The sequence below is a fragment of the Ziziphus jujuba genome, chromosome 10 (genome assembly GCF_031755915.1).
Source record: "Ziziphus jujuba cultivar Dongzao chromosome 10, ASM3175591v1".
Classification (NCBI taxonomy): Eukaryota; Viridiplantae; Streptophyta; class Magnoliopsida; order Rosales; family Rhamnaceae; genus Ziziphus; species Ziziphus jujuba.
Window position 1 is genome coordinate 8,260,834 of NC_083388.1, and position 23,158 is coordinate 8,283,991.

The 23,158-nt window shown below is 28.7% G+C and overlaps 3 protein-coding genes across 3 annotated transcripts; all 3 read right to left on the reverse strand.

Annotated features, from left to right (window-relative positions):
* Positions 1-1,720: 1,720 nt before the first annotated feature.
* On the reverse strand, positions 1,721-3,336 carry LOC132799667 (uncharacterized mitochondrial protein AtMg00810-like). Its single transcript, XM_060812104.1, has 2 exons — positions 3,064-3,336; positions 1,721-2,713 (listed from the first exon to the last, which is right to left on the reverse strand). The coding sequence occupies exons 1-2, from the start codon at positions 3,334-3,336 to the stop codon at positions 1,721-1,723; spliced, it is 1,266 nt and encodes a 421-aa protein (XP_060668087.1).
* Positions 3,337-4,555: 1,219 nt separating this feature from the next.
* LOC125420972 (uncharacterized) lies at positions 4,556-5,314 on the reverse strand. Its single transcript, XM_048468658.2, has 2 exons — positions 5,051-5,314; positions 4,556-4,900 (listed from the first exon to the last, which is right to left on the reverse strand). The coding sequence occupies exons 1-2, from the start codon at positions 5,312-5,314 to the stop codon at positions 4,556-4,558; spliced, it is 609 nt and encodes a 202-aa protein (XP_048324615.2).
* A 12,754-nt stretch (positions 5,315-18,068) lies between these two features.
* Positions 18,069-21,231, reverse strand: LOC107410897 (uncharacterized). The gene is made up of 5 exons (XM_048469289.2): positions 20,363-21,231; positions 19,884-20,216; positions 19,486-19,774; positions 18,876-18,992; positions 18,069-18,694 (listed from the first exon to the last, which is right to left on the reverse strand). The coding sequence occupies exons 1-5, from the start codon at positions 20,741-20,743 to the stop codon at positions 18,570-18,572; spliced, it is 1,245 nt and encodes a 414-aa protein (XP_048325246.2). The 5' UTR covers positions 20,744-21,231; the 3' UTR covers positions 18,069-18,569.
* Between the last annotated feature and the right edge of the window lie 1,927 nt (positions 21,232-23,158).

Genomic DNA, 23,158 nt, shown 5'->3' on the forward strand with positions numbered 1-23,158 from the left:
ATATATTTTATTTTTATTTGTGTTCACATATATATATATATATATGATTATAAAATTTGCTCTGAAAAGAGGCCATCTTTAATAGTGTTAGCATTTGTTATTTAGGCATTGGCTGACTATAGATAGGTTTTAATTGTACTACCAATTTACCATATGAAGTCTCATTTAAATAATTTTACCAAAATTTCTTTACATTTTTTTTTAACTGTTTCATATTTTTCACAATAGCCAGCCACTACTACCGGTGGAGAAGCACCAGCAACTGTCAACAGGACCTGACAAATCTCCTCAAATATAAAAATACATATCAAGTAGTACACAATTTTACAAGTTTGAAACCAGTTTGATTAATTGGACTGCATGTGGATTCAAGGATTAATCTTTTGTGGTCAAGGTTTGGTTTTATACAATCACATATGGTTTGTGAACTTAAGTTTACAGATTGACGGTATGCATAATTCCAAATTATGGTTTAAAAATTATGAATTTGTAAAATTCTATGCTTAAGTATTTTATTAGTGTCAAAATTAGTGTTAGTTGTGTTTAAATAAAAAAAATTAAAAAAAAAAAAAACCTGCCTATTATGATTCTTTTGTGAGCCTCTTGCTATGATGATAATCATTAGCTTATTTGATGAATTTTAATTGAAGATATTTTGTTATATTATTTTTATATTAAAAATTTAAATTTGAATGCATTTAATGGTAACTATTTAAATTATCGTATAACATATAAAATCCACTGTTGATGATGATGGTTCCTAAGTACAAATAAAATTTTTCTTCTTTTATTATTTTTTTTTCTAATTTTAAATTGCTATGTTTAATTTTTTTTTTTTTTTTAAAGGAGTAGGATATATGTTTAAATTTATACATATATATATATATATATATATATAGGGGTACTATTATGGGCAATTTTCCTCATAATAGTATTTTCATAGTTATATATATATATATATATTTGTAATCAACTTATTATGATTACCAAATCATGTTATGATTACAATAGTATTTTCATATATATATATATATATACAGATATTTCCTTTTTTCAATATATATATATATATATATTTGTAAGCAGTTTATTATAATTATCAAATTACATTTAGCTGTAATATTGAATCATATTTTTTTTCCTAAAAATATTGAATAAAATAAAAAAAAAATTGTTAGTCTTCTTTAATTTAAAGAATACTTTCATTACGTTGACTATATTTAACAGAAATAGTGCATTTTGTATATAGGTTTTATCTAGAAAAAATAAAATTAGAAAATAACTATATACTATTTTATAAAGATACCTCTTAAAAAATTTTCCTAAATCTGTCACTAGATTATGGGGTAGGGGTTACTACGTTGTATTTGGGATGAACTCTTAATAACGTTCTTGAAATCTTCATTAACTCTAGCCTCCCTTACATTCTCTTTTAATCAGACTATCGTCGTTTACTAGGAAGACGTTCTTATCAAGAAAGCTATGTATAGAAAAACAAGGAATGGGAGAATATCTCAATTTATTGAAAATAGCTTACTGGCTTACAAATAGCCTTACAAGAAAGCAACCCACATTTAACAATCCTATAATCGTGGTCTATGGCTCAAGAATAGATCAAACATAACAAAACATCCCTTATCAACAGGGAGTACAAACCAAATGATAACAACCTACATAAAATAAATATTTTAACATCCTCCCTTAAACTAAATGCTTTAGCTCAGTTTACTCCAGGATCTAGACAAATACCCAACAAACCACACATTTTCAAGAATACATCAAGCTTTAAAGGCTTAGTCATTATATCAACAACTTGCTCCTGGGTATGACAGTGAACCATCTCTACAATTCCATCTTTTGTGAGCTTACGAAGGAAATGAAAACGAACATCAATATGTTTGCTGCAACCATGCATCACTAGATTCTTAGAAAGCTTGATTGTTGAACTGTTATCACAATAGACTATTGTAGAATCATGTTGAGCATGCTTGAAACCTTCCAATATCCTTCTTAACCATATTACTTGACTGACACATAGAGTTGCAGCAATAAACTCAACTTCAGTAGTGGACAAGGAGATTACAGGTTGTTTCTTTGAGGACCAAGACATTGCTCCTATGCTCAACATAAACACATAACCTGAAGTGCTTTTTCTATCATCTAAATCCCTAGCATAATTACTATCTGTGTAGGCAATCAGTTTCTCATTTCCTCCCTTCTTGTAAAACACACCAAAATCAATGATACCTTTCAAGTACCTTAGTATCCTCTTTGCTGCTTGCAAATAAAGTTTAGTAGGACAGTCCATAAATCTGCTGATATGACTCACCACAAACATAACATCCGGTCGAGTGGCAGTCAAATACATAAGATTTTCCACAATCTGTTTATAAAAAATACTGTCAATCCTCACTCCATCTCCAGTTTTCATAAGCTTACATCCAGGAACTATAGGATTGTGAATTGGATTGCACTTGTCCATATTGAACCTTTCCAACACCTCCTGTGTGTATTTCCTATGACTAATAAAGATACCATCTGATCTTTGCATCACTTCAATGCCAAGAAAATATCTCATTTTTCCAAGATCAGTCATATCAAACTCAATCATCATGGATTTCTTAAACTCAACAAACATACTTTCATCATTTCTCGTAAATATAAGATCGTCCACATAAAGACATACAATCAAAATCTTACATTCTTTTCCAGTCTTGATGAACAAAGTATGTTCATAGTGGCATTTCTCAAATCATTCCTTTACAAAATAGGACTCTATACGACTACACCAAGTTCTTGGAGCTTGCAGAAGTCTATATAAAGCCTTTTTCAGTCTGTACATCTTCTGCTCATTGCCTTTCTGTTCATAGCCAGGAGGTTATTCAACAAAGACTTCTTCACTTAGTTCACCATGTAAAAAGCTAACTTTACATCTAATTGATAGATTGTCCACTCTTTTAGAGCTGCAAGAGAAATCACCACTCAAATTGTATCTAACTGAGCTACAAGTGCAAAAACCTCAGTATAATCCACCCCATGTTCTTAAGTGTAACCCTTTGCTACCAATTGGGCTTTGTACTTATCAACTTCTCCATTCTCATTGAGCTTTGTCTTGTAAACCCACTTTACCCCAACCTTCTTTGCTTCAACAGGTAAATCTATCAACTTCCATGTATCATTCCTCTCTATGGCTTCTATCTCTACATCCATTGTTTTTTTCCATTTCATACTTTTCACAGCATCACCAAATGAAACTGGATCACTGCCTACAAATAGAGCTTGGTATGCAGTGTTTTCTTCCTCATATAAACCTTCTCTACTTTCGTAGTCTCTCATTCAAGCTAGTGGCCTTCTGATTCTTCCTTCATTAGGATTTGGTGGATTTTCTTCATTTGACTCATCTGAAATATGACATTCCATATTTTCTGTTATATTTTCATGGTGATCAGCTTTGATGTTCTCTCTGTTGTCTCTATCGGTATCTTCTGGAACTGCTTCTTTGTCATTTTCTCCCCAATCTAAATCAGTTATAATGGCTTCTTCATGACTCTTATTCCAACCCCAGCTACTTTCTTCTTCAAACTTCACATCTCTGCTCACTATTATCTTCTGAGAGATTGGATCATACAATCTATATGCCTTTGACTCCTCACTAACTCCAAGTAGAACACATCTCACACTTTTGTCATCAAGCATAGTCCTCTTACTATCAGGAATATGAGCATGTACTATGCAGCCAAATACCCTGAAGTGATCTACTGATGGTTTAGATCCCCTCAAAGCTTTTTCTGGAGTCATGTCCTTTACTGCCAGAGTTGGACTTCTATTCAGAACATAGACCATCCAATTGACTGCTTCAGGCCAGAAAGTTTTTGGAATTTTTCTTCCTGAAAGCATACTTCGCACCATATTCATAATAGTCTAGTTGTTTTTCTCTGTAATTCCATTCTATTGTGGAGTATATACAGATGTCAGTTGTCTATATATGCCACTTTCCTTACAAAAATCTGTGAACTTGTGTGATGTGAATTCTCCTCCACGATCAATACAAAGGCATCTTATATATGAACCAGTTTCTTTCTCAACACGACTCTTATAATTATTGAAAGTGATGAAAGCTTCTGATTTCTTTAAGAAATAAACCCAAGTTTTGCGTTAAAATCATCAATTAAAGTAATCAGGTACCTTTTCTTGCTATTTGAAGTGGGGTTGATTGGTCCACAAATGTCGGCATGCACCAGTTGAAGAATCTGAGAAGCTCTCCATGTGCTCTCCTTTGGAAATGGATCTCTATGTTGTTTTCCTTCCAAGCAGTCTTCACACATTTTCGAAGATCTTGAAATCCGTGATAGTCCATTCACCATTCTTTTATGCTGAAGAGTTTTCAACCCATTGAAGCTTAAATGTCCATATCTGCAGTGCCAAAGCCGACCCTGATCCTCCATAAAAAAAGAAAAGCAGATTTCTTCCTTTAGCAGTTTTTGAGCAGGCCAGATAAACATTCTATTTGAGCATATTACAGTCACCATAATTAATCCTTTCTTTAGATGTAATCTTACATTTTTGCAAACCCCTTCTCTTGTAACTGCCCCACACTTAGCAAATTATTCTTCAATCCAGGAACATAAAATATGTTAGTGATGACTTGCACAATTCCATTTACAATCATTTGTATATTTCCTTTTCCTATCACAGCCATGCTTGAATTGTCTCCCAACTTTACAGAAATGCTGAAACTCTCATCAAATCTAGAGAAAAACTCCTTCTTACCATACATATGGTTGCTGCAACCTACGTCAAGAAACCATAACTCTTCTTTACTAGCTTCCTTGACATCCACATATGCCATTAACAACATTTCTCCGCTAGCTTCTGCATAGTGTGCCTTTGTCTCTGTCTCCTTGTTTGGACATTCATATTGAAAATGTCCAAGCTTATGGCAATTGTAGCACTCAATGGTGGACTTGTCAAAACTTTGTCTACCTCTACCTCTTCCTCTGAATCCACCACGACCTTATCCTTTTCCTCTCCATTGATGTTCATATGTAACCTTCAATGCTTGTTCATCCTCAAGATGGCCAGTCATGCATTGTTCATGCACCAAAAGACTGCTTTGTAGCATATCAATTGATAGGGTGTCTAGATCATTAGACTCCTCAATAGAGCACACAACATAGTCAAATTTATAAGTCATAGATCTGAGAATCTTTTCAATGATTACAATATCCTCCATCTTCTCACCATGAACTCTTATCTTGTTGGCTATAGTAAAGGTTCGAGCAAAGTACTCATTCACAGATTCCCCTACCTTCATGCGGAGCACCTTAATTCTTTTCAAAGAGCTTGTCGTTGAGCACGCTACACCCTGCCGTTCCCTGGTACTTCTACTTTAAAGAGTCCCAAAAACTCCTTGTTGTATCCTTGTTCAAAATGGTCTCTAGGATTGCCATCCTTACTGCTACACACTTAGAAGACTGCTGCTTCACAAGTTCTGGTTAGGCCAAGTGATGGAGCTTTGATACCAAATATCAAGAAAGCTATGTATAGAAAAACAAGGAATGGGAGAATATATCAATTTATTGAAAATAGCTTACTGGCTTATAAATAGCCTTACAAAGATAATTAAAAACATAAAGCAACCCACATTTAACAATCCTATAATCGTGGTCTATGGCTAAAGAATAGATAAAATATAACAGAACATCCCTTATCAATAGGAAGTACAAACCAAATAATAACAACCTACATAAAATAAATATTTTAATAGTTCTCCAGGGTAAGTCTACAATTTGTTTTAGACCATGAGTTTTGTAGTTTATAGTTTTTTTTATTATTATTATTTTTTAATATCAAGTAGTTTTTAGGTTTATTTTGGTTTTATTTAGAAGAAAATAAAAAATAAAATTGAATTTTGGGATTAAGACATATCGATTGTCGAGTGAGTAGCATGTGATTACTTTTAACGAGTTTTGCTAGGATTTAACATATTTGGACAAATATGTAATTCTTGGTAGCGTGGGGTTATCAGATGTTGGAAAAAAAAAATTAAGAAACCTAGAAAGAGCTATAGTAAATCAAAATGGTACTAAGTGTAATTTTCTCTTTAACATAAATAAATAAATAAATAAATAATATCCTTCCTTCAATTCCGAAGAGTCGGCTACTTGTTGGCCCTTTCTTGCAAAGTTGGTCTTAATTTCTTAGTAATGACTTAGATGGGAATAATATATTGATATATATATATATATATATATATATATATATGTGATGACTAAGGAACAACTGAAAAAAAAGCCCAAAACCTTCATTTTTCACAAATTAAGACCTTGTATTTCATTTTTCTATCATCAATCTTGATGGACTAATAATATAATCCCATCTCTATACCAGAAAATAATGTTAAAAGCATCTTCAATTATAAATACCTTCTTGATATCGCGCCATTCTTAAAATTTTGCTTTGTCATCTCTAAAATTTAGTATTGGTATAAATTTTTCAATAAAATCAGTGCCAATGCTAAGTTTTAATGTTGATACTCCAATGCAAATGCAAAAAAATAGCAATACCAAATTTTATATTTTATCAAATGGTAGTAGCTCCAACTTTTAAATTATTTTTCCATTAATAATAATAATTAATTCAGTAAATAGTATGAGGCTTACAGACTTGACGACATTGGGACCTATTGCAAAATTTTTACCAATGGTAAATTTTAGTTCATCATCAAAAATTTCAATTCCCTATTGGAGGAGCCAAATGGAGGAATCTTGCTATATTTTAGCATTGATATATGGATAAATGACTTGCCATTAAATATATATATATATATATATATATATATTAGAGTATTTTTAATGATTTTATATATTGTTAGATTTTTTTATCACATCAAAAAAATAGATAGTCATTCAAAAGAAAAAAATCTCTACAATGAATCTCTTGAAACACTCCATTAAATTGGTAAGAAAAAAAAATGCCATCCATATTTGAGAGCTCTCTTAAACATTAAAAAGTTTTCTTAAATATAAAATATTCCTTAAAAATCATTTTTAAAAAAAATAATAATAAGATTAATATAATAGTCAAAAATAGCCTTCCCACGATACTATTAAAGAACAATTATAAAATTAATTTTAAATTTATGTGGCTTAAAATTTACATTCAACGTTGAACACTCTTAGAATATCAGGCCAAATTAAACCGAAGTAACATTCCCATTGAGTGATGTATTAATCCACTTTATGCTTCTACTACCTGATGGTATTTTTCTTTTTTTGGGTCAAAAAAAAATTAGTTGTCAATATTAATAGCTTACACAATCGCTTCATTCTAGAATGCTTCTTTAAAAGGTTAGCCACTTTTTTCCACCCTCTCATTTTGGTTCAAGATGATGACCACCACGATGACCTATTTTTTTTGGTTCAAAAAGAAGATGAAGAAAAAGAAAACGTAGTTTTTGTTCTTAAAAAAACAATAAATAAAAAATCGAAAATTCCCACCCCGAGTATATATATATATATATATATATTGTTTTGTTGGATGAAACTCAATCTCTTATATCGTGTATATTCACTCTGCTCAAACCTGTAATAACCGATTCCGTCCAAACCGACAGGTATATCTAACACGTTTGGGTTTGGGAAATGGACCACTTATTCATCTACATCCAATAACAAAAAACCACGTCAAAGTTAATCCATTTATTTCATTTACAGCCATTTTATCTATAAATTCAAGAGGACTTGCTATTGACCCAAAAAAAAAATAATAATAATAATAATAATTCAAAGTGGACTTGCTTAAACATTTTTGCTACATGTTTGCTTTCAGCCGTCCGATTTCCCATCATCATGTTCTACTTGATATTCAAGATGTATTTGATCCACTTTTGTAATGAGGAACAAATGAATTAAATTATTACAAAAAAAAAAAAAAAAAAGAATCAAATTTCCTCCATTACCAAAAAAAAAAATAAAAATAAAAAATTTAAACTTCCTCAATAACGCTATAGCCGGACTCATGGTGCTAGTATAACAATGGCTCATAGACTAAATCATAGTGGGCCTACAAACATTGGGCCTCACTATGACTCAGACGAGTTTTTTTTAACCATAGCTTACCAATATGACATTTAGATTGTTGGAAGTTGAGGGGTAAAAAAATGGAAAAAAGTTTGTCCACTCAAAGAGTAAACAAATCTCATAGGTAGAATGTCCCCACGTATGCATAGATAGAAATTAGAAATAACATAATAATTGGGAATTATTTCTTTCTATATACTGGCTAATTCAGAATCTAAAACAAATTTGTAATTTATTTGAGGTCTATTCATAGAATTTATAATTGAAGGTACTTAACTCTATTTTTCCTATCTTTTCTCCAATTTTTAAAACAAGCATAATTTACATATGAAGAATTAAAATGGGATCAAAACACATGTGTATGCTTGAGATATAACGAACCAGCCCAAAATAAAAAAAAATGTTAAATAAAGATAATAGAATTTTTTAGAATTTAATCAATAATACACACACACACATCCCCACATATATATATATATATATATATATATATGAAAAATAAATCCAATTCAACATTTAAACTTGCTTTCTTAGCTTTAAAATAAAATAAAAAATTCCAAAAATAAATAAGTGAATTTGACTCGATCCGGTTCTGTTCGTTGGGCCTGATGTTGATTTCAATCATAGTCTAGTCTGGTGACATGAATCAAATCAATATCAATTTCCGATTAAAGTTTATATATATATATATATATATATATATGAATTTCCTGAAAAGTGATATCTCCACTTTATTTATAAAGTCATAACATTTCCATGATAGTAATTTCATAATTTGACTAAATATATATTTACCTCGTCAAGGATCTATCTCTAGATTTTTTGTACGCAATTAAGCTTTTTACTGCAAATTTCTTGTGCTCTTTAAAATAGTCTAAAACTTATCAAATATGTTCGAGTCTTCATCAATTAAGAATGTCTCCTAAAATTTTCTACAAATAACTCTGTCAAAAATACTATATGTTAAAAAAAGAGAAAATATTTCAAGCAACAAAAAAAAAAAAAAAAAAAAAAAGAGAAAATATATATATATATATATATTTGGTAAACACCAAAAAATACATATATTATAATTGTAATAATAATATGCCATATAATATTCTCTAACTGAAGAAGGTCCTTGGTACTTAAAAGTATTAATTACGAGTTTTCAATTTCTTTTATTTAATTAATTAAATATCTTAATCATTGATTTATGAAAAATGCTAAAATGTATTATGAATTGCCATTTCAGGCCATCTAGATTTAATATTTTAATTATATATCAAAGTGGATTTTTTTTTTTTTTACTGTGGAAACTCAGACTCATAACTGCTGTAATAAGAAAAAATAAACTTTACGATTGGCTATTTTATTTATAAAAAAAATTAATAAATTGGGAAAATATTTGAATTTCATTAGTAATACTAAGATATCAAAATTTTTTTTTAGCCAAGTTTATCAACGGATTGATTTGTTGATTAATTAATAGAAAATGAATATAGATAAGTAAAACTATTTTTTTAAAAAAAAAAAATTTAGTGAAACCAATAACGTAAAGATATCACTTCAAAAAAGAAAATATTAAAAGAAATTAATTAATGGGTAATTATGATTATGTTGATATAAAATGAATATATATATATATATTCATATTTAGAAAATTCATTAATGTCAGTATATGGAGTTGGGGCTTGGGGTGATCAACATTAGTGAATGTGCAAGTGTTATAAATAAGGTGGTAGCGTGTACTTGAGCAAAGATCATCATTTATGAATTTACCTTTTCTGCTACCACAGCAATAAAATTAAATTAACTTGTCCATTTTACTGTAACTTCAAAAACTGTTCATAATTAATATCCGTGATTGATATATTATTTTTATGCCGGGTGATATGTACATATTGATGTAGAGAACTAGAGATGGTTATGGTTATGTGATTCACAAGTTCTTCATTCTAAGACATATAACATCCATGAAAACAATGGAAGGTCCCTTTTCACTTAAATATATTCCATCACATCAATATCAACCTAATCAAGAAGACAAACGTGCCGCTCTCTCTCTCTCTCTCTCTCTTTTTAAAAAAAAAAAAAAAAATTAAATTAATATAAATTTGTAGAACAATTAACCATGTAAGAAAACTATATATGAGAACTTAACTTACGCTACTACATTTTTCTTTAGAACAAAAAAAAAAGGGAAAAAAAATTTAATGTACTAAATTTTAAAAAATAAAAATAAAAAACAACATTTTGGTTCATTTATATCCCCTCTTTGAGTTAAGTTTCTTATACAAATTTTGGGTTTACTTACAAAACAAAAACTAAATATGGTGCTCAAATTTGCATTATTTATTTGTTTGTTTATTTTGAAGGGGGTAATAATGGCTGTAGGGGATGTTAAAGGGAACCAAAGGCCAAAACTGCTTCAGAAAAAAGCAGTCCCCTCGTATGGGATTTTTCAAATGGGCAGGCAAGCAGCACATGGGACTTGGGAACCTGGAGGACCCAAATTTTTAAAATGTCAATTTAGAATCTGTCACTTACCCCAAAGTCGAATTCAATTTTCTTTTCAGTCCAAATCAGTTACCAATTTTTTTTGTCTCATATTCCCAATGAAATTTAGGAACACCAATATTTTAGAATAAAAGTAGTATATTATTATTTTATTAGTTTGTATTCAATTATACGACGAGAATATCTTATTTACATATTTGATATTTGTATTAAATACACAAGTTCATTTTTGAGAAATCATTTATACCGTTATACCTTTTTAAAGTCAAATTATTTTTAATTTTTTTTTTTGCAATAATTAATTTGAAAGCTTCAAACTTCTTATTCTTCATTTATAATTAAATTTTATTTAAATTATATTATCATTTCTTTAAAAAGGTATATGATAATTTTAATTATATAAGATTCTTTAAGTAAGCTATATATTTGACAAATACTTTAGTTAAATATATTTGCAAAATTATAATATATTTAATTAGATATATTTGATAATTATAATACATTTTAATACATTTAGTTAAATATATTAGACAAATTATCAATTAGTTAGAAAGCTTATCTAATTTAAATTATCACAAAGCTTTTTTTTTTTTTAAATGAAAAGCTTTCACATGGTTTAGATAGTATTGATTTTTAATATAGATTAACAAAATTTTTAAGTCCTCAAATTAATTTTTCAACATAAAAAAGAAAAAAAGAAAAAAAAAAAGAAAGAGCAAGACATTTAAAGGTAATATAATTTTTTATTAAGGATATAAGGATAATTTAGTTTGCCATCAGAGAGTGTAGATGATTTTCTCAAAACATGAGAGATTCTTTGAGATTTATCATACCTTAGTGAGTATAAATGAAACATTTCCGTTGCATTAATGGATTTAAAGATTTGCTTTTTTGTATTTAGTTGATAGTATTTTTCAATTAATAAAATAATAAACATATTTATTTTATAATATGAATTAATAAACAATTTGATAACAATAGGCAAGTATCAGGTGCTCTTAAAGCCCTAAGCTGAGTAAGACTTAGTTTGGGGTCCTTCTAAATGACGAAAGAATTAACAAAAGCTTTGTAAAAGTAATAATCAATTTTTCTAACAATCTAATTAGTGTTTGCTAAACTATTATTTCAAGATTGTTAAAAGTTACAGAGTTAGAGTTAGAATTTGAATGTTTGGTAAAAAAAACTTTAATTTATATGATGACCAAAATAAATATGCATAATTATTTATTTTATGTATATATTATTATTATTATTACATATCGGTGGGTATAATAGTTTTGTATTTTAAAATTCCGATTATACCATAAGGAAACTGTAAGAAACTACCAATAAACTGCTCGTTAGATTCTATTTTTTGGAAGGAATAAATTGTTAAAGAATCTAAAATTTATAAGTTTACCAAATATTATATTAAATGAAAAATTCTTCTACGATCCAAAAGTGGAATTTAAAAAAAAAAAAGAAAAAAGAAAAAGCCAAATGCACATTTAATTTTTATATTCCATGAATATCTATTCCCTCTTCTAATACATAAGTGAAACTCAATATATATGAATTCTATATGTGTATAAAGTAGGGAGTTGGTAATCTTGAGTACTTCCTAAACTATGATTGTTATAGTTTCTATTTTAGTTACCAAACATGTACATTTAATTTTTGTAAGTCCTTAGAAGTAGGATTTAGCTCCTTTAATATGTCCTTTTCAATTGTTAGGGGTGATTACATATTGTTTTCCCTGTTTAGAATATGGAACCATTACTATTCATGGCTTTAGCCTAGTAATAAAACTGCTAACAATGCGCCTCCAAGTTTAGAATTTAAACTTCAATTTAGGTGATAATCTCTCATCCCCTAAATTGTAATATATATATATATATATATATATATGGAACCATCCTACTAATAATAATAGCAATCTTCATCAATAATTCTATTTAAAATAAAGATTAAGGGGAAAAAAAAACATAATTTGTTAAATAAAGAGGATCTCCAATAGAAATTTTACAAATAAAGAAGGAAATTTGTTACTCAACTTCAATGGGACTCTTTATTTGTATTATTTATTCTATATTTTTCTATAAATTATATTTTTTTATTTATGCATAATTTTTCATTGTGCATACCTTTCTTTCCGTTTATTCTTTAAGGTTAATTCCTCTTATTTAATTTGTGGAATCGCATTAAAAATTATGTATTTAATTAAAATAATTAATAATATTTGAATATAGAATTGTTTCTCTGATCCAAATCAAATCCTTCAACCTCCAATATAAAAAAAAAAAAAAAAAAAAGAAAGAAGGAGCTTGACCTTTTACATCTAAAAAGTAAGCCAACCATTTTCTGTTTTATAAAATGCTTACGAGCATTGTTTTAGCTCAAATATATATATATATACATGAAAATATTCCACTTGACGACATCAGACACAGTATGTTGCCTGATAGTCCTTTAATATTTAGATCATGAATCAAATGGTCATTGGAAAACATACCATGCACAACATCGCTCAGTAAAATATTTCTATGTGTATATATATATATATATATTTATATAATTTAAAACGAATTAACTATTTAACAAAAGAGATCAATAAAGGGTGGGTTAAAAATGCTCTGAATTGATATGTAAAATAAACATGTACATCCTTAATAAAGATTTATATCATGTTTGGATTGATGAAATTGAAGGAAAAAGAAAGAAAATGAATTTATTCTCTTATTTGGATGGTTAAAAATGAGTGGAAATAAAAGGATAAATAAGGAAAGGGAAAGAAAAAGGAAGAAAATGTTTTCTTTTATTTCAAACGGTTTAGTTTTCTACCTAAAATTGAAAGGAGAAAGAAGGAAAAGACAAAAAAAAAAAATTAATGAAATTTAATAATATTCCATAACTAACTTTATTATTATATTATGTGATTGAGATAATATATATAGAGGATATTTTTGTAAACTAAATAAAATGCATTAATTATTTTTTCATTTTTTGTTTTATTTCCTCTTCTTTCAATCAAAACTCATTCCAACAATGATTATTTTAAAAAGCTATCATTTATTCTCTTTTATTTTTCCTCATTAAACTTATTATTTCGTTTTCCTTTCCCTACTTCAATTCAAAACATAGTGTTAGATAGAATTATAGGTAACGCCAAGCATGCAACTTGCCGCAAAAGTTGGAATGAACATACATATATATATATATATATATATATATATATATATATATATATATATATATATATGTATAAACCATTTTTCCCCTCTTGGGCTTTCCTTTTCTTTCTTAATCATTCAATAGCCGATACATTCTGACAAATTTTTTTTTTTTTGTTTTTTTTTGTTTTTGAAAACTATTAATTAATTAAATGCTTCCTTGACAAGTATTTCTCGCGGTCACAGAGTGAGAGCTATATACGTCTTATATTCTTAATTTAGCAGTTACAAAGTCAATTTAATTTATTATAGTTTATTAGACGATTACTATTTTTTAATTATTTTGGCTGTGATATTCCTTAGATTCAAAATTGATTGAAAATCGTTATAATGGTGATAAAATTTAATAGGTACGTGAGGATGGGCGGTCAGTAGTTGAGCATTTTTCTTCTTTTTTATAATATATATTAAAGTCCTAATTTTTTCCCAGGACAAGTTAATTACCTAACTAGCACGGTAGGGAATTAATAACTAATTAATTATCAATTATCTAAATAATACATCAATGGTATCTTTCGTTAAATTAATCATAGATTCTAGTTTTGTTGCTATCTTAGAAACCACAGTGAACCAATTTTTGAAGTTATTTTTCAATTTATTTTGGTATCCTAAAAATTTACGGTACTTATTCGTTTTTAATTTTTTATATTGATTGAGAAATCTGAACTAGAAATTATATTAATAGGTTGTGAAAACAGAAAAGGAGGCCATTTTTATTTATAAGTAAACTTATGTTTACCATGCACACATATGTATTTAGGAATCGGATTCCTTTTTTTTTTTTTTAGGGTTAAATACATTTTATCCTCCTAAACTATTATATTTTTTACATTTTACCTCATAAACTTTAAAAGGTATCCATTATCATCTGAACTTTAATTTTTTTTTTATCATATTAGTCTAATTATGCCATTTTGATAGATGAATTTTGTAAAATTAATTATACACAACTAATGCAACTATATTGGAAAACAATTATATTTTGTTTTATTTTATTTTTGACTAATGTTTATGTCATAATTTTGCCAAATTTATTTGAAAATTTTGAAAAATTACACTAAAGTTTAAAAAAAAAATAGTTTAGGTGATAATTTGACTTTTGTAAAAACTTAGGTGACAAAGCACAAAAAGCATAATAGTTCAGAAGGCAAAATGTAATTAACCCTTTTTTTTATATGCTAATTATGTATGTTTGTGTATAAAAGCAATATTTACATTTAATTTTGTAAAAGCGATTATTAGATTCAATTCTATGAAATTATGTTATTTGTTGGATTGATAATGAATAATTAAGATTAAAAATAAAACATGTACAAACATAAAAAAGTAAATAAATAAATAATTAAAATAAAATAAAATAAAGATCCTGGTTGAGAGACTATTAGTTTTGAAGAATGGGGCAGAAAATTTGACTCATCTAGAGAGATCCTTGAAGGAAAGGAATCTGGCCGCATATTCGGTCACATACATCATCACAAAAATTCCCCACCCTAAGAAGAGACCGAGAAGCACTTCGTGGGAAGCACAATCCAGCCATTGCCATTAATGGAGGAATCTGTTTTATCCAATTTTATTATAAATGTGATATATTTCTTTTTCTTTTCTTTTCTTTTTTTCTCTCTCTCTCTTTAACTTTAACAAAATTGTTTATAAGCCATGAGAGCTAGTTAGACTCATAGTTAAATATGGGACTAAATGATATGTACAATATATTAATCATTTTATTTATTTAGAAATATGAAGAAAAATTTAATCAAAATACATGAAGGGGAAGTTTATAAATTTTAAATGTTGTATATATATATATATATATATATATATGATGTGTTATAAATTAAAAAATATGAGACAAAAATACATGTATTAAATATATGTTAAAGTTGGTTATTTTAAATTTACATATAATAAAATATAACTATTAATAAGACAATAATAGTTTAATATATTAAAATATCAAAAATAGTAAATAATTAAAACAATAAAAAAAAATATTTTTTTATACATATTTTTTATGTTGTAGTAAAAGAAAAAAATTAATATTATATATTTTTTTCCAACAATATGTGTTTTTTTCACTTATATAATATGATAATAAATTTAATATGTATTTAAATTTTTTTTTTCAAAAAAAAATATGTACTTTTCTCTATATTTGACTTCGATGAGGAAAACGGAAATTTTCATTTAAAAAAAAACACTTACATATGCATATTAATGCATATTGTACACTTACTATTCGTGAATCTACTAACGAGGGTTACTCTTGATTTTATATATATAATTGCTTTCATAATTCTATACCCCTCTCTTATTTATTTATTTATTTATATATATGTAAATATATCTATATATATATAAATGATATGGTGGAGAAGGTCACCCATTATAGATAGAAAATAATTATTTACAATTATCAAATTATACAAATTAAATACATCTGATAGCTATGAATAATTATTATCCATTATATAATAAGTGGCTTCACATACACATTTGATGAAGAAAAATGGCTAAACTCGGATCTAGTCAATTCATTCGTTGGTTGAACTAATATTGAAATGGTAAGTAAGTCATAGTTGCTTACACATGCAACATAGTTGCGTCTAATAATTGTTCATTTATGTATGTTTGTAGACTCTTTTATTATTATTATTATTATTATTATTAGGTACATAGAATCATTTATGTTTGTAGAATCTAATAATTTCTTTTTGTTTATCTACGGAATCTAATATTTAATTGGTATAAATGTAAACCAATCACTCAACAATTACAATTATGTGTCATGCCGTTGCAAAGTCATTTGCATTTGTTTTTGGATTATTTTCCAATAAACTAACACTTCACCGTTAATAACCCTTGAGCTTCTAACAAGAGAGTTTATTATTCAATAATAATTACTCAAGTAATCTATATTAATTGAAAAGGATCTTGTATATTTTAAAGTACGCTATATAAAGTATGCAAACAACCTTCCATACTAATTATGTAGAGATTTTATAAGGTTTAGAGTATTTTCAAGGGATTTTTTAAAAATAAAAAGTATTTTTATATAATAAAAAATATATTTAAATATAAAAAATAAAATTTTAAAAACTTATCCAACAATGTTCTTTCTATATCACATTTTTTATTTTTATTTTTTCAATGAACATTTATTGTTATGTTTGTTTCCTTCTTTTTTGTTTTTTGTTTTTGATAATAAATAATTTTTAAAATATATTAATATAATATAGTAGTTTTGAATTTTGATAAACATTAAATAATATAATATAATATTAAATATAAAAAATATTTTTGGCTTTCTAAATTTAAAAAATCAAATTTACTTTGTATTTTAAAAAATCATGTTACAGAATAGGTTCAAGCTTATTTTTAAAAATTAACTTTTCAAAATAAATAACATATAAAGGATGAAGAATCATTTGGAAATACTTTTATAAGAAATTTAATTTTTTTCTACTAAAACTCAAAAAACATCTCTAATGTTTTGTCTATTACTTTTATTTATTTAAAGAAAAGCTTTGTTATATTAGATAAATAGATATTTTTTAAAAAAACTTCCCTAATGATTCTATGCATTAAGCTAATATATTATCCAAAAAAAAAAAAATAGAGATTGTTAATAAATTGTCCATCTTTGAAAATTCTGTTAGACAGTTTAAATTAACATTTTAAAAATAGCTAACTAGACATTGGAAATCCAAATAAAAAACACAATAAATCTACTAATTTTGAGTTTAAAAAAATAAATAAAAAAGAATTAAATATAAAAACGATTTTTTTGGAACTTGAAATCTCCAATTTTTCTATATCCATGAGGTGGTTAAACATATTAATTAATTAAAATTGTATTTACGTATATATATATATATATATATATATTTTTTTTTTGGTAATATGTATTTGTGAATATAATTAACAATGAAACATTTGATACTTTCATACGTGGGACAAACGCAATTTGATGTATGTATGAAATTTGATTAATCTAATCCACCAAAAAATAAAAATAAAAATTGATTAATCAAGGTCTACCAAAAAAAAAAATAATAATTTGATTAATCAGGACCACTGGTGTTACTTTTTCTGGCAATTAAAATTTGGAACTGAAACTGAGATTGCTTTATTGTGTTCATAAATTCTGACACGCAGTTCGGTCTTTCCCAATGGAAAATTTAATACATTAATTACACATCAAATCCATTCAAAACCAAACCCATTACGAAACCAACATTAAAACCACACACGGAAAAGAAAGGAAAAGAAAAAACATCAGTAAACCTAACAGCCAGGAGGCTAAATTATTATAATAACCAGGATTCTATTACAATCACATGAAAGGACTAGAACAAGTATTTGCTTCTTTTAGCTAGCTAGCAAAAGACAGCAGAGTTTGTTCCACCATTCCCAGACAAACTTTTCAAATACTGCATGTAATTTTTTTCTTCTCAAATAAAAAAATAAAGAGTATTCCTCTGAACTTGGTGTCCTATCCTCTCCTTATTATGCATTCCCCTGTATATTGATGAAGTTGTATTTTCCATTCTTTTTTTTTTTTTCCCACTTTATTCTCTGTACTGGATCTTTTAAGGCAAAAACTGCCAAAAGCTCCACTAAATATATATATCACATTGAAGAGACTGAATAGAAGAGAAAGTGTATGGTGGTGGGGAACAAACAAAAGGAAAAGTCTAAGCTAGCTTTTAAAATTGCATGTGCTATTGTACTAGTTATGCTATTTTTTTGTGCGTTGGCCTTATTAGGACAAATGAGAGTCTCAGTACGTCCATTCTTGAGGCAGACCCATTTCATTATGCTTCATGGCCGGCACCGCCCGAGAATGCCGCTTCTTCTCTGGACATTTCTCTGAACTCCTTCCTCCACCACTATTCCGATAACTCTCTGTATATATTTATATTTTAAAATAATATTATTTCATTAAATAATTATATCCAAAAAATTTAAACATAAGAGTAAAAAATAAAACATGGAACCCACTCTTTCTTCAGAACCCAGATATTATTATTTTGTGAAAAATAAGATTATCCCTATCTTTTTTTTTTTTTTTTTTTTTTACTCGTACCTTGTAGTGTAGGGAAATCAGAAGCTTCTTGTGGATCAGAGATGTTATAACCCATTCTGTCAAAATGAACTCTCAGAGCTTGCATTACTTTTGCTGGTATAAGCACTGGTGAACATCCTGATTTTCCAATTAAAAAAAAAAAAAAAAATTTAAAACAGGGCTCTTTTTTTTTTAATTAAAAAAAACTTTTACCAACTCATAGATAATTTACAATTACAAGATTACCCATAGACGAAAAGTTCCATTATCGTTTTTTTGTCGCTGTCGAAGATTGAGATTAGGGCATTAAATTAAGAAGGAATCTTGGAACATGGAATCAATATTTGTTTTTCTTTTTTTAAGATCCAGAAGAAAAAGGGTCACAACCAAACACTAAAAAGGTGCTAAGAAAATGTAAAAATCAACGAATATGACAACACGGGATAGGTGATATTCCATTTCATAACCAACCACCCCTCAACGACCAAGCACGTTGGCCCTTTGGAAGGTCAATTTCTACTGAATTAACCAAAAACAAAAAAAAAAAAAGACAAAACTTTAATAAAAAGAGTTTGGGAAATTGACAAAATCATATAAAATTCTTAGTACTACACTATTCTATTCTCTGTACCTCGTTTCTTGCGTGATTGGCTCGTGGTGGTGCTCCCAGTTACACAGGGTAAGAATACACCGGTCCCGCTAGACCCACCATTACTTGTTGAACTAGATCCACCAATAAAAACCGCTCTCATACCCGACCCGTTTTGCTGTTGCTGGTTAACCCATGGAGTTGGACGAGACCCGATTCCATTAACACATCCATTTGCATAACCTCTGTTGTTTTTCTTCTGAAATTGTAGATGATGCTGTGTCTCTTTAGTTTGTTGCTTTAATAGCCGCTCTTGTTTCAGCTTGTAGAGCTATACCCCCACAAAAAAAAGATAAAAAAAGCGACACCCAAATGAGTAAAATTTGTCAGTGAAACAAATAAACTTGGCACTAAAAGTTGGGTATTATATATTTTCTTACTTGAATAGCTCGAATTTGATTGAGAGTTGCTTGGTTTGAGCAGAAACCGGGACTTTGATTGTTGTCCACTGATTTTGTTGTTGAACTGGGATCTTGAAGCATGCTCTGAAATTGCTGCTGAGGAGGAGGCTGTGAGTTTTTTGAAACTTCGTCGCTTATTTTCACCTGCTCCAACTTTCCCAATATTTCACAAGCACTGTTGGTCCTATGTTTCTGAATCTTAGGCCTAGTCGGTGGTGGCGATGGTTCCCGAAGATCCCATTTCGGGATTTCATGTTTTGGCGAACAGAGCACCGAGGAATAATGTGGGCTACCACCCAAACCAACCCATGACTGAAACCAAACACGTTTAACCACAAAAGAAATAACAGAAAATTTATTTTTCTTCAACGAACAGAGAGCACAGAACATAGAACAGAGAGCAGAGAACATGATTAGCCGGAGATAAAATACATGTATTTATTTTATTTTTTACGTACCTTGTCGATTTTCTGAGAGCTGAGTTGTTTGTCATCGTCTTGAAACATATAGTGAGCCATCTGCCGAGTTAACTCAGCAATGTAATCGTCGTCGTCTTCTTCTTCCTCCTCGTCGGTCTCTGTTTCAGTAAACGAAGCAAGTTCCGATGATGATGACCCCGGAGATGACAAATCGAACGGCGGTTGAAAGCCGTTGTTGTTATTAGGAACGTTAAAATCGCTGTTGGTCTGGTTGATGAGGGTAGAGGAAGAGTTGTTATTGTTGTCGTTGTTGTTGGAGAGAATATTATTGTTACCAGCTTCGTCGTTGTTTTTGTTGTTGTCAGCGAGAAACCGAAGAGGAAGCATTAACTCTCTTGCTCTGTGTAGGTCAACAGCCATAATTAAAAGCTTTTTTTTGCTACAAAAATAACAAAATTGTTAGAAAAGTCGGGCGGGGCGGGTTTTTTATGATGATTTGCTATTACGGCAAGCTGGGGAAGTTCAGGACAAAGTTGGTTATTAAGAAATAATAGTATAGAGAGAGCTCTCCTCCACACAGAGAAAGAGAGAGTGAAAGAGAAACAGACAGAAAGGGGGTCTTTTAATAAGTTCTAAAGAGGCCAGACTGCGCAGTCAGAACAAACAATTCACTCTTCTATAATAAAGAAGTTCGAGGAGGACATAAAGCCCTCCTAAATTTACTGCACAATCAAGCTGTTCTCTAATGGTGTGGGGTCCAATATCAACGAGAGCAGCTATACTTCTGACTGTTGGTCTGCTCTGTTTTTCTTAAGAGCTTGAATCTTGGAGGTTTAGACCGTACATGTGTCCAAGGGTAGTTTTGTTTTACTTTTTTCTGGATTGTTTCTGACATTAAATTTTAGAAATGTAATTTTATATGTATTTTATGTAATGCTACCATATTCATGTCTGGTTACAAAAAAAAAAAAAAAAAAAAAAAAAAAAAACAAAACAAAAATTTGATACTAAAACCATCTACTGTTGGATGCACATGATACAGATATAATATGCTAACTCTAACTCGTTTCTATAATATTTTATTTAATTTTTATTTTAATGAGAGTCCGATGAAGGGTCATATAAGTGACAATTTGTTCCCCAATTATGAAACAACGCGTAAATCTTTTCTGTTAAAAGAAAAGGAAATTTTCGGTACAGACTAAAATTAAAACAATCCACGTATTGACCACCAGTACCAAACCATTATTCCTCACAGATTTTCCCAATTAAAAACCCACAAAAATGGTTGTGGGTTGGTCTTCCATTTACCCACAACAATGGTTGTGGGTTGGTCTTTTATTAAACACAAAATATCCAAATATGTTTGACTCTTTGGCCTCCTAAACGTTGTCCTTTCATCTTGGTATCTTTTGTTTATTAGGGGAATGGGTGTGTTTGGGAAAAATATTTACATTGTCATCTGCATGGCCAAGCACTATTCGATAACAAGACAATATAATACTAAATTATAAACAACCACAACTACAGGCATGTTGTCTATTATTAGTAGTGGGATCATTGACTTGTTTTTCTTTTTTTTAGCTACTATGTTTGCTTTTGTTTTGTTCGTTTCGTTTGGTCAAAAAACACAGCTGCTTTATGGTCCAGCTCTATTGTGTTTAAAAATTAATATGAATAACCATGGTAAAACAAAAGAATTTTGTATTTGCCTTATCGAAATTAAATTAAAAGTCTACTCAACATTCATTGTGCTAATTTTGGGGTTTCTTTTTCTATCAGAATGTCAAACTTTAAAGCGCAGACTTACAAAATGCCAACCGAACCATTTGTTTTTCTTGGATTGGAATGGGCTTTTCTTTTGTAATTCTTCAGATTTTATCCTCATAGTTGTGACATTAATATACACTGTGGGGTAATTTGGAGTGGGAGATAGTCCACTATCAAATTCTTATTTGGGCTTGACAAATTTTTATAGACGGTGGATCTAGAACCATCCTAACATTTTTGGTTTACCTCTTGTTCTTTTATTCTGTATTAGTCAAAATGAATGTTGAATTTTACCAACAAAAAAACAAAAAAATTATCATAGTAAAATACAACTTGAATTCTTGGTATATGAGTGTTGCCAACTATATATATATAGTATAATAATTATGTCAACTGTTGGATACCTGGCATTGAGTTGTACAAGAAATGATCCGCAAATCTACTACACTTGAGTTGGATAGGTCTACTAAATATATATGTATATACTGTTCCCTTTAAAGAGACTAAAAATTTGGTGGATTTGATTCCCTCTAAAGAAAAAACCCGCAAAATAGATATACCAGTACCTCTACCAATTAAAGGGTTTTGGTAGGCTGAATGCGTTGTACAACCTAACTCTTATTCACTTTTGAACATTACCAAATTCATCTTCTAAATTTCCCATTCTCATGTTGGCTAGGTAGATAATGCATTAGGTTTCTAGTCGTAAAGTTGCTCATGTCAATTACAAAAATGATTAACGTCTTTTTTTCTTCTTCTTCATCATTTTTTTTTTCTTTTTCATATTTTACAATTGTTACCTCCATTTACTTGAGGGACTGTATATTGGACTGGTTGTTTGGAAGTCTAGACACCGGCAAAAGATATTTTAAGATTTTGTTGGTAACTTTGAGTCCTTTTATATAAATTGTGGATTCCTTTTATGCTAAATCGACAAAATTATATATGCAAATTTTCTATGCCACAAATTCCTTCAATCAATGACTCTTATCTTGATTCTTAGGAAGCATACATGGGTTTAATTTTCTTTTTCTGAGAAATACTTAAAGATAATGGATCTGAACT